Here is a 13,520-nt window from a genome sequence, read left to right on the forward strand (position 1 = left end):
TTTCAAATGTGCTTTAAACAACAGAAGAGTGAGTTTCTAACCTCAATCAAACTACACAACTATATGATTACATATAGTTATATTGTCTATCAGACAACATAAATACTTAAAATTGTGGTTGAGATTCAAGACAAACGACATAAAAATAAGGTCTTAAAACTATTTAGACGAAAGATGAGCATAATTTACCCAATTATAAGTGATTTACAAACAACAATTAAATGTTGTTAAAAATGCATTCAGACAATAGATTGTCAAACAAGTCTTTATTTTGGTAACTTCAGACAACATATAGATGTTTTCTTATTTGTTTTCAGACGACAGTGGTTTTATTAAAACTGTAGTTTGTACCTCATTTCAACAACATTAATGTGTCGTTGTATGTGATTAGTAACTACAGAAAGTTCCAAATCCTTCAAAGTTGGGTTGTTCAGACGACAGAGCCTTGTGAAACTTCTGTAGTCTGAGTGAGGACAGACGACGGAGGATATCTGTCGTCTGATGCCATAAGAGATGACAGCTAGATACACTACAGATAATTTGCATATCAGACGACAGATATCATCTGTCGTCTGAAGCTATTATTGGCATAGTGGCCTCATGGAACATCACAACCACGATGGTTTGGTTACCCTCCTTTTGTTCTTCTTCTTTGATTAATAAAATGGGGCAATAGGAAGGCTTTATTCCTCTCCTATCCTCGCTCATTCAGTAAAAAAAAAAAAATACTTGGTGAAAAAAAGGAAAAAAAAAAAAACCGTTCAGATTAACATAAGTTGTTATCTTTTTCATTATGTGGTGCGATTTTGTTGCATTCATCAAAACATTTACTCACTACACCCAACACCAAAAACCAATAATGAAAACTTCAAACATCAAATTATGGACCTTTTGCAATTTTGTGAAACTAAGAAGAGCCATCCATGGCGGCTTTTTGGTGCGCCGGTCATTGTCGTCTCAGGTATGTTTGATTCTTGTTGACTTGATGTAATTTCAGCATTGCGTTAAGTAATTTGTAGCAGCACTCGAGCTTCCATTGATGTGAGTAAGAAGCTCACTGGGACTAATGAGAATTCAATTCAATCATTGGAGCCATATTTATTCCAGCTATTTGTCCCGAAGATGATGATGCTGATGGTTTATGATTGTTTCATGTAGAAATTGATTGGTTTCAGGTGAGGGGTTGGGGGAGAAAAGTCACGGGTGATATTTACTGGGTTTCATTTACTTTTTCTGAATTCCTTGGTGCTGAATTTACCTATCAGATTATTTCTTTCCATGTAATCTAGGTCTTTCTTAGGATGAAAATATTATACACTGCTTTGCTTCCTTCACTTAAAGTTCAATTCTTTTTCTCAAATGTTAATTGTTTCCTTGGTTGAAACATTTACTTAAAGTTTAAATGTTACTGAAAGTGACCAACGAAGATAATGAGATGTGCCTTATTAATGGTGTAATAGCTCAAGGTGTCCACAGGCTACTTGCCCTACACGCTACGTATTTGTTATTTCCTTCCCAATAAGTATGTTGGCAAACTAAGAGTGGCCATAGAAGATAGTGTGAGTTAATTGTATCAATATAATGTCATTAGTCACATTGAAGTTTACTGATATATGCTTTTTTGGTTAACAATCAGTCAACCACAGCCTTCCTATGCATATGTATAAGGAGCTAAGTCTTCAAATTTGTTTGCCATGACTTTGAAAGCATTGGCAGAACTATCATGAACTTTCTACATTACTTGGTCTACACTTTGTTTTGTGTGGCCTAGGTTCTTTAGTATCAGTAGCCAAGCTATCCCTGTGAAACCTAAAATATTTGACATTGTTCTTCTGCGAAACATATTCAAGTAGGGATGCAACTAGGTAGCAATACTTTGTTTTTCTTATTAATCTCCAGTTTGCTTCCATCACAGTATGGTGCTGAAGTATATAGCATAACTCCTTCACACCCATTAGCAGAGGGACAAACTCTAGTCTCTCCTGGCCTAATATTCAAATTGGGCTTCTTCAGTCCAAACAGTTCTGGTAATAAGTATGTGGGATTGTGGCACAAAAGTTTCTTTCCCCGTAAATATGTATGGATAGCTAACAGAGAAATTCCTCTTGCTGCTACAGACACCTTGGCTACTTTGAGCATTTGCAGCAATGGGAATCTGGAGCTCGTAGATGGGAAACAGAGTTCTGTCTGGTCAGCCAATATATCTAATTGTTCATCTGCAGTTCTCTTAGATAATGGAAACTTCATTGTCAAAGATGGTATGGGAGTTGATTTGTGGGTGAGTTTCAATGATCCTAGTGACACACATCTGCCAAGCATGTTGCTGGTATATGATAGCGGTTCTGGAAAACGGAAGTTCTTTGGAAAAGTGAAAATGATCCATCACCAGGGATATTCTTGGTTGGACTGTCAGCAGAGTTGCCGGCACAATTGTATATTTGGATTAATGGATCTACTTCCCACTGGAGAAGTGGACCATGGGACAAATCAAGGTTTATTTGTATACCCACATTGATTCCTCAATATCTAGATCCATGGACTCTTGTTGATAATCTGACACAGGGAACAAGGTATTTATCTTACAGTTTTGACAAAATTCCTGGTGACAAAGTTCTTGCATATGCCAATGTATCTTCTGAATGTATACTGAGGTTTTTGTTTTCAGTAAGTGGCAAGAACTGGTATCTTGACTATGAGTCATGGAACAACCCATGCGATAATTATGGCACCTGTGGACCTCTTGGGGTTTGCAAAGCTTCTGAATCTCCAATCTGCAAGTGTTTGAAAGGGTTTACACCCAAGTCAAATGAGGAATTTGACCCAAAAAAAATGTCAAATGAGGAATGGAGCAAAAGAAATGGCTAAATACAAATTACTACCCTGTGGTTTAGGTCCAAAATCAATTCAGTCCCTGAATTTCCAATTTCATCAAAAACACCCCTGCACTTTCAATTTTGATATAATATGTCCAGTTTGTTAGTTTTTTGACAATTGAGTTATTTAACTTGTTAATGTGGCTCATATATGGCCTATGTTTTATGATGTGGTGTCGAGGTGGTCTGCATAGTCAATTTAGGAGTGAGTTACACTATTAAAAATAAATAGTTTTTCAACAAATAATCTAACTATAACTTGAATCCATAACAGAATATTAACGAATTGGACCTATTAGATCAAAATTGAAAGTGCAGGGGTGTTTTTGATGAAATTAGAAGTCCAGGGACTGAATTGATTTTGGACCTAAACCACAGGGTACCAACTAGTATTTAGCCCCAAAAGAAACTAGATCGGAGGTTGTGTGAGACGAACAAATTTGTATTGTGAGACGTGCACAAATTGTTGAATATTTTTGATAGCTTCTACTTTGTATTTGAACAAAATATAATCGAAACCACAACTTTATTGTTTTGATTAATTTGCAGTAGCAAATGAAGCAAGAACAGATGAACAAAAACTTAGCAAACGTTGTGCTTTGAGTTTCAAAATTGTTCTTCTCTCTGATCACCCTTTTACATCAACTATGTCTTCCCTTACAGTTATTGGATTTATGAGTATCTTGGTTGCTATAGTCTTCAGTTTGCATAGGTGGCGTGCCAACCAAAAGCGTAAGAGAATTAAATGAAGGGGTCAATTAATTTAGCACATTAGAATTTGATATTTTTCATCTGTTATCCAAATGTTGATTCTTGTTTTGTTCTAACTCAGTGATTGATAGTTTTATTTGCAAAATCAGGACATGTCAAATTAACAACACGTCGTTTGGAATCAACTAGTATGATTAAGATTTATAGAGATGGTCTTTGAGAATATATAGGACAGCATGATTCCATGGAGCTAAGGATATATGATTTTGATAGCATACTAATCACCATGGACAGCTTTATAAAGGAGGCTTTGGCCCAGTTTATAAGGTATTTTCTTTCTCAAGGAAAACATACATAGCACTTCCAACTGGTACAAGATACAAGAATTAATGGAATTAATTATTGATTTGTGGAACTCGTGTAGGGGTTGCTACCTGAAGGGAAGGAAATAGCAGTAGAAAGACTTTCTAGTAGCTCAGGACAAGGTGTGGATGAGTTCAAGAATGAGATGCTGTTGATCTCCAATCTTCAACACAAAAACCTTGTTAGGATCATGGGTTGTTCTGTCAAACAGAATGAGAAGTTACTTATCTACGAATTCATGCCAAACAAAAGCTTGGATACTTTTCTATATGGTTAGTTTCACTATTGTTTATGTTAAGCTGCAGTGCGCTACTCATCTTCATCTTATTCTTTCAATATAATCCTTCGTCTCTATTCTTTTGTAAAATTCTCTAATCTTCGTCTATTCTTTCAATATAGTTATGAATGAAATCTCAGGAACTAAATTACATAGTCACAAATTGGTCATTCAATTTTTTGTCAATTGACACAAAGTATCATCGAGTTTGACTAATCAAGACATTCAACATGCAAGTTTAATGTTCACCACTGTCTAACATGCTCTATGTTTGTTCAGTTCAGATATCCATTATGCATTCATTACTTTTCATATAAGTGCATGTGTCTCTATTTGTTAGCAATTTATGATTAGAATCTTGTTTTAACTGAATTTTAAGGCTAGAAGTCTCGTGATGCACTATGTTCCATTGTAGTGTGTGTGGGAAATATGAATAGTGTTGATGATAGCACTCTAATTTGATGCACTGAATATTTGATTAGATCCGACAAAGAGAGCAGTGCTGGATTGGGCTAAACGCTTTAACATTATTCTGGGTGTTGCTAAGGGGCTTCTTTATCTTTATCATGATTCCTATGTGAAGGTGATTCATAGAGATCTAAAAGTTAGTAACATCCTCTTGGATGAGAAAATGAATCCAAAAATCTAAGATTTTGGATTGGCATGCATTGTTGAAGGAACACAAAGTCTAGAAAATACTCAGAAGGTTGTGGGAATACGGTAAATATTGTCACAACACTGTCTAGGAAATACAACACGGTAAATGTTGTGGAAAATACTCAGAAGCTAAATACAACACTGTCTTAACAAGTCTTCACAACAACTAATGTGAATATTTTCAGGCTTGGAACTTGTGGAATGAAGACAGGGCATTGGAGTTAGTAGATAAAGTATTGGGTGATTCATACTCCTCATCAGAAGTAATGACAGGCGTGCATGTTGGGCTTCTTTGTGTACAGGACAATGCTGCTGATAGACCAACTATGGCCGATGTAGCTTTAATGCTAAATAGCGAGAAAGATGGTCCACATCCGAAGAGGCCTGTATTAACTATCCAAAACTCATTTTATCATCCTGGACCATCCTATGAAAATACTAATTCCTCCAAAAATGAAGCTAGCATTACAACGATTTAAGGACGTTAGGCAACAACAAATTGTTGCATCAAAACCCATAGTAGATAGACACTCATTGTTGCTTTTACACTTTTTATATACGGCATGTACATGAACACTGTCTGATTTGCATGAAGTTGAATCCTATCAATGAATAAAAGGATGTACAGTTTTCCTTGCCTTTTGTTGAAACGTTCTTTCATTGATGCTCTAAAATTTGAATCAGGCCTCGTCAATGGGCCGAGCCTTACTACATTTTAAAATAATAACGGGCCGGGTCGGGTCGGGCTTAATTGTAAATCACAAGATCCAAGTCCGTCCATATAAAGTGGGCCTTGCGGGCTTTTTCGGGCCGGGTTAGGTAGCCCTCATTTTTTCCAGGCCAGGCCGGGTTTTATTTACAAAGAAATCTTTCTCTGTGTAAATGCCTCCCAAACCATCCTCAAGGGAGAAACAACACCTCAAAGCTAAAGTCTGGAGGTGAAGCAGAGAGATAGAGGTGAAGCAGGTCCTTTGATGTTATTTGTTGTAAAGCCTTGTAGCTTTGATAGACTATCACAAGTGGCCATTGCAAACGGAGCATCAGCTAGTCAGTATAAGCCACCCAAGATCATAAGAAATCGTCAGATTGTTCACTTCCTTGAAGTGTCTACTGTTGTTACCATATCTTGAAAGCTTTCGGTAATATAATACTTGTATGATATCTCATCTTGAATCCAAAATTACAACATGTCTCTAACAATAGTTCTCCTTGTATTGGTTTTGATTAAATACCTTGTAAAATTGGTTCTCATATTTTTTCTTTTGAGGAATCGAATTGTCTGCAACTCCAAGTCTGTACGTGTGACCTTGTCTACTTCCAACATATGTTTACTGACCATTGAAAGTTTGAAACGCTAATTTTGGCACGAATGGATTAGTTATTCTTTTAAGAAAGGCAGTATAAGTATTCCTATGGTTTTGAAGCGCTTTATATCTATCAAGTTGCTGGATTGAGCTGCCACAGTGTCAATAAGAATTATCCCTTAAACATGCCCTCAATTTCTTTGCTTGATCTTCCTTCAAGTCTTTGTTTTTTGCTGCATGCTTGGATTTGTTCGAGGGTTCACGACCAATATAGACAGAGCATTGATTACTACATACAAAATGAAGGTACCCCAAAATCTGAAAATCATATACTAGGGGATTTAGTGATTTACCATATTTTATATAATACCTAGCTTTCTTCATACATGCTCTGCATGTGTAATAGTTTTTTTTATTTAAGTGAGCTGTTGGTAAATTATAATTTCAACATTGTAGATGTCGTGTGTTTGATTCTCAGAGAAAAATGGGGATTGTGGGATAATTTTTTTAAAATTTTCTTAATAAAAATCTACCTTTTAATTGTCATATTTACCCTTGTGATTTAATTTATTCTCAAAGTTTTTTTTTAATATTTTAAGGTTAAATCTGTCAAAAATTTTTTAGTTTTGGCTAACAAAGCTTCTTCTCTTAATAATAGTATAGATATATTAATTTACCAACTTTTTCGGACTGGGCCGGGCCTGGCGGGCTTTTATTGGCCGAGTCTATGGCCCGGGCCGGGTTTTAAACCCCTAAACCAAACCCGGCCCTCTACCCACCGAGGCGGGTCTTTGCGGGCTTTTATGCAGGCCGGTACGAACTTTTACCCATCGGGCCTGCGGGTCTCCATCAGTCCATTTGATCTGCGGGCTAAATGATGAGGCCTAATTTGAATAGTTCAAAAATTAACCGTAACCTTTTTGATGATGTGGTTCGAGATTTTGATGCATATGTCACACACCCAACACCTAAACCCAAATTGAAAACTTTAAATTATGATTTTGGGTCGCGGATTGAGAATTTTGTCAAATTATGACAAAAAGCCTCGTCAGATTCCTATTTCAATTGCAGCTCTTGGTATGGCAGTTCAGCCTTCTTCTTAGAACTTTCGAGTCCATGATCTCACTTCCCTTTGAATCCTCTTGTTTATGTTCTACTCTTTTAATTTCTGAATTTTTTTCCTTTTTGTTCTGTAGTGAGATTTTGTAATAACCCAAGTGAAATGCTATACTTCTTTTTATTTTATTGTTTGGTTTAATGAACTCCACTAGGAAGTAGGAACCTATGAATTTTGTTTTTTTGGTGAGACAGAGAGGCAGGAATTATTCAAAGTTTCGTGTTCATGACTCTGAACAAATTGACAGAACCTTCTCCATTAGAAAATGAAATGTACCTTCAATGGCGACTTGTTGGGTAAAAGCCAAAACATTTTGTTCTCATTTCCCTTGACTCATTTCAGGTACTGAATTCTTTCTTCCGTAAATTTCTGAACATTGCAAAGTTCCAATCTTTCACATCAAGTTCTAATGTATTCCAGCTATTTTTCATGATGATATTGATGATTGGTGTTATGATTCTTTCATGTGGAGATTGATTGGTTTTAATTGACGGATTGGGGGAGAAAAGTCATGGGTGATATTTACTGGGTTTCATTTACTTTTTCTGAATTTATTGGTGCTGATTTTTACCTATCAAATGATTTCTTTGCATGTAATCTGGGTCTCTCTCAGGATGAAAATATCATACACTGCTTTGCTTCTTTCACTTAAAAGTTCAATTCCTTTTCTCAATGTTAATTGTTTCCATGGTTGAAAACAATGTTACAGCAGCTCACTAAGTTTAAAGGAAACTGTCAACTTGATGCTTGTCAAGGGTTATTGTCGTAAGTTTTGGACCATGCATTTTCAAATTGTATGATTTCCAAATTTGTCGTGAGTCTTCAAATTTGTTTGCCATGAGTTTTAAAAGCATTGGCAGAACTATCATAAAACTTTCTACATTACCTGGTCTACACTTAGTTCTGTGTAGCCTAGGTTCTTTACTACTTTCAGTAGCAGGGCTGTCCATGTGAAACAGAAAATATTTAACATTGTTCTTCTGGGAAACATATTGGGGTAGGGATGCAACTGGGTAGTGGTACTTTGTTTTTCTCATTCATCTTCAGTTTGCTTCCGTCACAATATGGCGCTGAAGTACTATATAACATAACTCCTTCAGACCCATTATCTGAGGGACAAACTCTAGTCTCTCCAGGCTTGATATTCGAATTGGGCTTCTTCAGTCCTAATAGTTCTGCTAAGAAGTATGTGGGGTTGTGGCACAAAAGTATATTTCCCCGTAAATATGTATGGGTGGCTAACAGATATAATCCTCTTGCAGCTACAAACACCTTGGCTACATTGAAAATTGGCAGCAATGGGAATCTGGAGCTTGTAGATGGGAAGCAGAGTTCTGTTTGGTCAACCAATATATCTAACGGTTCATCTGCAGTTCTCTTAGATAATGGAAACTTTGTTGTTAAAGATGTTATGGGAGCTGATTTGTGGGAGAGTTTTAATAATCCTGGTGACACACATCTGGCAGGCATGTTGGTGGGATATGATAATCATTCTGGAAAAAGGAATTTCTTGACCTCTTGGAAAAGTGAAAATGATCCATCACCGGGGATATTCTTGGTCGGACTGTCAGCAGAGTTGCCGGCACAATCGTTCATTTGGATTAATGGATCTACTCCCCACTGGAGAAGTGGGCCATGGGATAAATCAAAGTTTATTGGTTTACCCTCAATGGATTCTCAGTATCTAAATCCATTTACTATTGTTGATAATGAGACACAGGGAACAAGGTATTTATCTTACGGTATTGAGAAAATTCTTGGTGAGAAAATTCTTGCATATGGGGACATATCTTCAAAAGGTATAGCGAGATTCTATTTTTCAGTAAGTGGCAAGAACTGGTATCTTAACTGGGAGACATGGAAAACCCCATGTGACAATTATGGTGCCTGTGGACCTTTTGGGGTTTGCAAAGCTTCTAAATCTCCAATCTGCAATTGTTTGAAAGGGTTTATACCCAAGTCAAATGAGGAATGGAGCAAAAGAAACTGGACCGGAGGTTGTGTGAGACGAACAAATTTGTCTTGTCAGACACACAGAAATGAATCAGTCTCATCAAAAGGAAAAGATGGGTTTTTGAAATTGGAAAGATTGAAAGTACCCGATTTTCATCAATATCTGAGTTCTTTGGCTCCAGACAAGTTCGAGGACTGCAAGATAAAGTGCCTGAGTAATTGTTCTTGCCTGGCTTATGCATATATTGATAACATAGGGTGTTTGGTGTGGTCCAAAGACCTTATTGATATGCAGCAGTTTCCAGCTTTTGGAGAAGATCTTTACGTCCGTCTAGCACACTCAGAACTAGGTAAATGATAATAGCTCTTGCACAACTCGTATACCACTAATTTTGGTTTGTATTGCAAGTTGATTTTGTTTTTTCTTTTCAGGTGAAGGAAAACCGATAAAGTTAATTGCCAGCCTTACAGCTATTGGATTTATGAGTATCTTGGTTGCTATAGTCTTCAGTTTGCAAAGGTGTCGTGCTAACCAAAAGCGTAAGAGAATTAGAATAGGGGGTCAATTAATTTAGCACATTATAAGAATTTATTATTTATTGTCTGTTAACCAAACGTTGCTTATTTAGTTCCAACTCTGTGTTTGATAGTTTTATTGCAAAATCAGGACACGTCATATTAACATCCCGGCGCTTGGAATCAACTAGTATGACTAAGATTCATAGGGACAGTCTTCGAGAATATATAGGGAATCATGATCCCTCAGAGGTAAAGATATATGATTTTGATAGCATACTAATCGCCACAGACAGCTTCAACATCACAAACAAACTTGGGCAAGGAGGCTTTGGCCCAGTTTATAAGGTATTTTCTTTGCTAATAAAAATATATATAGCACTTTAGAAGATATAGACATGCTTGCAATGACTAATTTGTGGACATCGTGTAGGGGATGCTACCAGAAGGGAAGGAAATAGCAGTAAAAAGACTATCTAGTAGCTCAGGACAAGGTGTCGAAGAGTTCAAGAATGAGATGTTGTTGATCTCTAATCTTCAACACAAAAACCTTGTTAGGATGATGGGTTGCTGTGTTAAAGAGGATGAGAAGTTACTGATTTACGAGTTCATGCCAAACAAAAGCTTGGATACTTTTCTATGTGGTTAGTTTCACTAGTGTTTTATTTTAGCTGCAGTACGTTACTCATCTTTACCTATATTCCTTTTAATATAAATATGCTTGAAAAATTCTAGCATTGAGATACGATGAATTCACATGATCTAAATTTACCAAGTCACAAATTATCATAGAGTTTAACTGAGGAAGAAATTTAGCCGTGCAAGTTTAATGCTCACCACTGTCAAATATTCTGTGTGTATGTTCAGTTCAGATATGTGTTATGTACTCAGTACTTTTTTTACAAATGTCTCTATTTGTTAACACTTAGAGGCTAGAAGCCTAGTGATCGTCAATGTTTCTTTGTTACGTGCATGAAAAATATGAATAGCATTACTACTCTAACTGGGTCCATTGAATATTTGATTAGATCTGACTAAGAGAGCTGTGCTTGATTGGGCTACACGCATTAATATTATTCAGGGTGTTGCTAGAGGGCTTCTTTATCTCCATCATGATTCCTATGTGAAGGTGATACATAGAGATTTAAAAGTCAGTAACATTCTCTTGGATGAGAAAATGAATCCAAAAATTTCAGATTTTGGATTGGCACGTATAGTTGAAGAAACACAGTGTCTAGAAAATACTCAAAAGGTTGTTGGAACACGGTGAGAATCAGTTCTTTAAGCCAGAAACCAAAAGAAGCAATTTTGTCAGATACGTACTAATGTGTTTGCTGTGCAGTGGCTATATGTCTCCTGAGTATGCCATGGGTGGGGTATTTTCCGAAAAATCTGATGTCTACAGCTTTGGGGTCCTGGTATTGGAGATTATTAGCGGCAAGAAGAATACCAGCTTCTATTTATATGAACAACAGCTAGGCCTCCTTGCATATGTAAGTTTATACTCTAAAACCTAATGTAATTGTTGTCTACAGCTTTGGGGTCTTGACAAGTGTTAACAATAATTAATTGGATTATTTTCAGGCATGGAAGTTGTGGAATGAAGGCAGGGCATTGGAGTTAGTAGATGAAGTATTGAGTGATTCATATTCCTCATCAGAAGTAATAACATGCGTGCATGTTGGGCTTCTTTGTGTACAGGACAATGTTGTGGATAGACCAACCATGGCAGATGTAGCTTCAATTCTAAGCAGCGAGAAAGATGGTCCACATCCGAAGAGGCCTGTATTCACTATCCAAAATTCAGCTTATCATCTTAGACCATCCTATGAATATACTAATTCCTCCACAAATGAAGCTAGCATTACGACGATCGAAGGACGTTAGGCGACATCAAATTGTTGCATCAAAATGCAATGTCTTCTGGTCATTCTCATGCCTTCTAGTACACATTGTAGGTCCTTTGGTGTAGAAAACTATCCCTTGCTCTTGGGGTTTGTAGTGTATGAAGGTTTTACCCATAATTGATAGACCCTCATTCGTGCTTCCACACTTGTGTATACGTCATGAACGTAAACACTTCCAAGTCTTATTTGCATGAAGTTGAATCCTATCAATGAATAAAAGGATGTTCAGTTTTGTTGCCTTTCGTTGAAATGTTGTTTCATGGATGCTCTAAAATTTAAACAGTTCAAAAATCACCCCATTCACTGTAACCTTTTTGATAATGTGGTGCGAGGTTTTGATGCCAGTCGCCTAATCATTTACTCAGTACACCCAACACCTAAAGCCCATAATGAAAACTTCAAATTATGAACCTTTTGAGAATTTTGTCAAATTAAGAAGTAGAAGAGCCATCGATGGCGGTGTTTTGGCTCGCCAGTCAAAGCTCTGCCGTCTGATTCTGATTTCAATTGCAGCTCTCGGATTGGCAGTTCAGCTTTCTTCTCTGAACTTCTGAGTCCCTGCTCTCTGAATCCTCTCAGGTATTTTCAATTCACGTTCACTTGATGTAAATTTAGCATTGTGATATTGATTTATTAAGTAATTTCAAGTAGCATAGCTGCGCAATACACTGAGCTTTAATCCATGCGAGTAAAGCCTTTTTCTTTTTCTCTGAGCATTCTTTTATTTTCTGAATTTTTTTCCTTTTAATTCTGTTGTGAGCAAGTTCTTTTTTTTTTTTTTATCAAGAAAGAACTTCATTCATAATGAACTTCATACAATGATTTTGGGGCAACAACCTGCCAGAAACAACCCAACGGAAGCTCTTAAGCGAGATTGACCACACTAGACTCCACGTTGGAAATCTATACTGACTAACTCATGGAGCCATAAAGGCCCCGACTCCAAACAAAGTAAAGGAAACTAACTTTTAATGCCTCTTTTGCCAAACGGTGAGCAATCTTGTTGTCTTCCCGTCTCACAAAATGACTACTACAAATAGATAAAGATTGAACTAAACTTTTAACTTCGTCAATAATATGGTCCTCTAAACAGAGATCCTCCGAGCTATCTTGCGAGGCATTTATAATGGAGAGAGCATCACCTTCAATTTCAATATTTGAGAAACCAACATGGGCTGCAAACCTTAAACCATGCAATAATGCCAAAGCTTCCACCGACCTAGGTGGCAGATTACCCACCTGTGGGACTGCCACTGCTCCCTGCAAGCTTCCATTGTAATCTCTAAACACTATACCCAGTCCACATAATCCCTTCTTCAAATCACAAGCCCCATCGAAATTTAGTTTGATGTTTCCTTGCTGTGGGGGTTGCCAACTGACTCGTGTCCGGACAGCTGGGGCTTTATCTTCATAAGTCAAACTATTCAACTTCAGAAACTCATTCTGCCACTCCGACGCCAAACTCGCTACTTCACCAGGCTCCCATGTCTTCTCACCATGCCTACTCAAGTTCCTATTTCTCCATATCCACCACGCCGTGAAACAGAAATTTTCAAACTCAAAACCAGTTGAAGTAGAGCCCACATGCTGCACCAAGTCAAAAAAAGTAGGCTCCTGCCACACTTTACACACACCCTGTAAGAAAGTCTTCTTCCAAGTCTTCTTGGCTTTTAGACAGTCCCACAAAACATGTATCACCGATTCGTATTGTGCCCTGCAGTGCCAGCAACAGGGGTTATCGACAATCTTCCTCTGCTTTAAACTTGTTGCACATGGTAAGAAGCCACGTATAGCTCTCCACATGAACACCTTGATTTTTTGGGGTGCGTTTAGATCCCCCAT

General features: G+C 37.3%; 3 protein-coding genes across 5 annotated transcripts; 2 read left to right on the forward strand and 1 right to left on the reverse strand.

Moving 5' to 3' along the window:
- Nucleotides 1–923: 923 nt before the first annotated feature.
- LOC133723121 (G-type lectin S-receptor-like serine/threonine-protein kinase At1g61460) lies at nucleotides 924–4,892 on the forward strand. Its single transcript, XM_062149950.1, has 6 exons — nucleotides 924–961; nucleotides 1,900–2,326; nucleotides 2,563–2,745; nucleotides 3,858–3,911; nucleotides 4,009–4,219; nucleotides 4,707–4,892. The coding sequence occupies exons 1-6, from the start codon at nucleotides 924–926 to the stop codon at nucleotides 4,871–4,873; spliced, it is 1,080 nt and encodes a 359-aa protein (XP_062005934.1). The 3' UTR covers nucleotides 4,874–4,892.
- Nucleotides 4,893–7,335: 2,443 nt separating this feature from the next.
- Nucleotides 7,336–11,819, forward strand: LOC133719796 (G-type lectin S-receptor-like serine/threonine-protein kinase At1g61370). Of its 3 annotated transcripts, none has more exons than XM_062145967.1 (8): nucleotides 7,336–7,644; nucleotides 8,565–9,605; nucleotides 9,688–9,795; nucleotides 9,923–10,119; nucleotides 10,205–10,415; nucleotides 10,800–11,037; nucleotides 11,114–11,264; nucleotides 11,356–11,819. In XM_062145967.1, exons 2-8 carry the CDS (start codon nucleotides 8,714–8,716, stop codon nucleotides 11,656–11,658), a joined length of 2,100 nt encoding a protein of 699 aa, XP_062001951.1. In that variant the 5' UTR covers nucleotides 7,336–7,644; nucleotides 8,565–8,713; the 3' UTR covers nucleotides 11,659–11,819. The 3 variants fall into 3 exon arrangements, with proteins under 3 accessions (XP_062001951.1, XP_062001950.1, XP_062001952.1); XM_062145968.1 differs by lacking the exon at nucleotides 7,336–7,644 and adding an exon at nucleotides 8,361–8,487; XM_062145966.1 differs by lacking the exon at nucleotides 7,336–7,644 and having other exon boundaries at nucleotides 8,179–9,605.
- Nucleotides 11,820–12,590: 771 nt separating this feature from the next.
- LOC133723122 (uncharacterized) lies at nucleotides 12,591–13,520 on the reverse strand. The gene has a single exon (XM_062149951.1). The coding sequence runs from the start codon at nucleotides 13,518–13,520 to the stop codon at nucleotides 12,591–12,593; it is 930 nt and encodes a 309-aa protein (XP_062005935.1).

The sequence above is a fragment of the Rosa rugosa genome, chromosome 7, assembly GCF_958449725.1.
Source record: "Rosa rugosa chromosome 7, drRosRugo1.1, whole genome shotgun sequence".
NCBI classification, from domain to species: Eukaryota; Viridiplantae; Streptophyta; class Magnoliopsida; order Rosales; family Rosaceae; genus Rosa; species Rosa rugosa.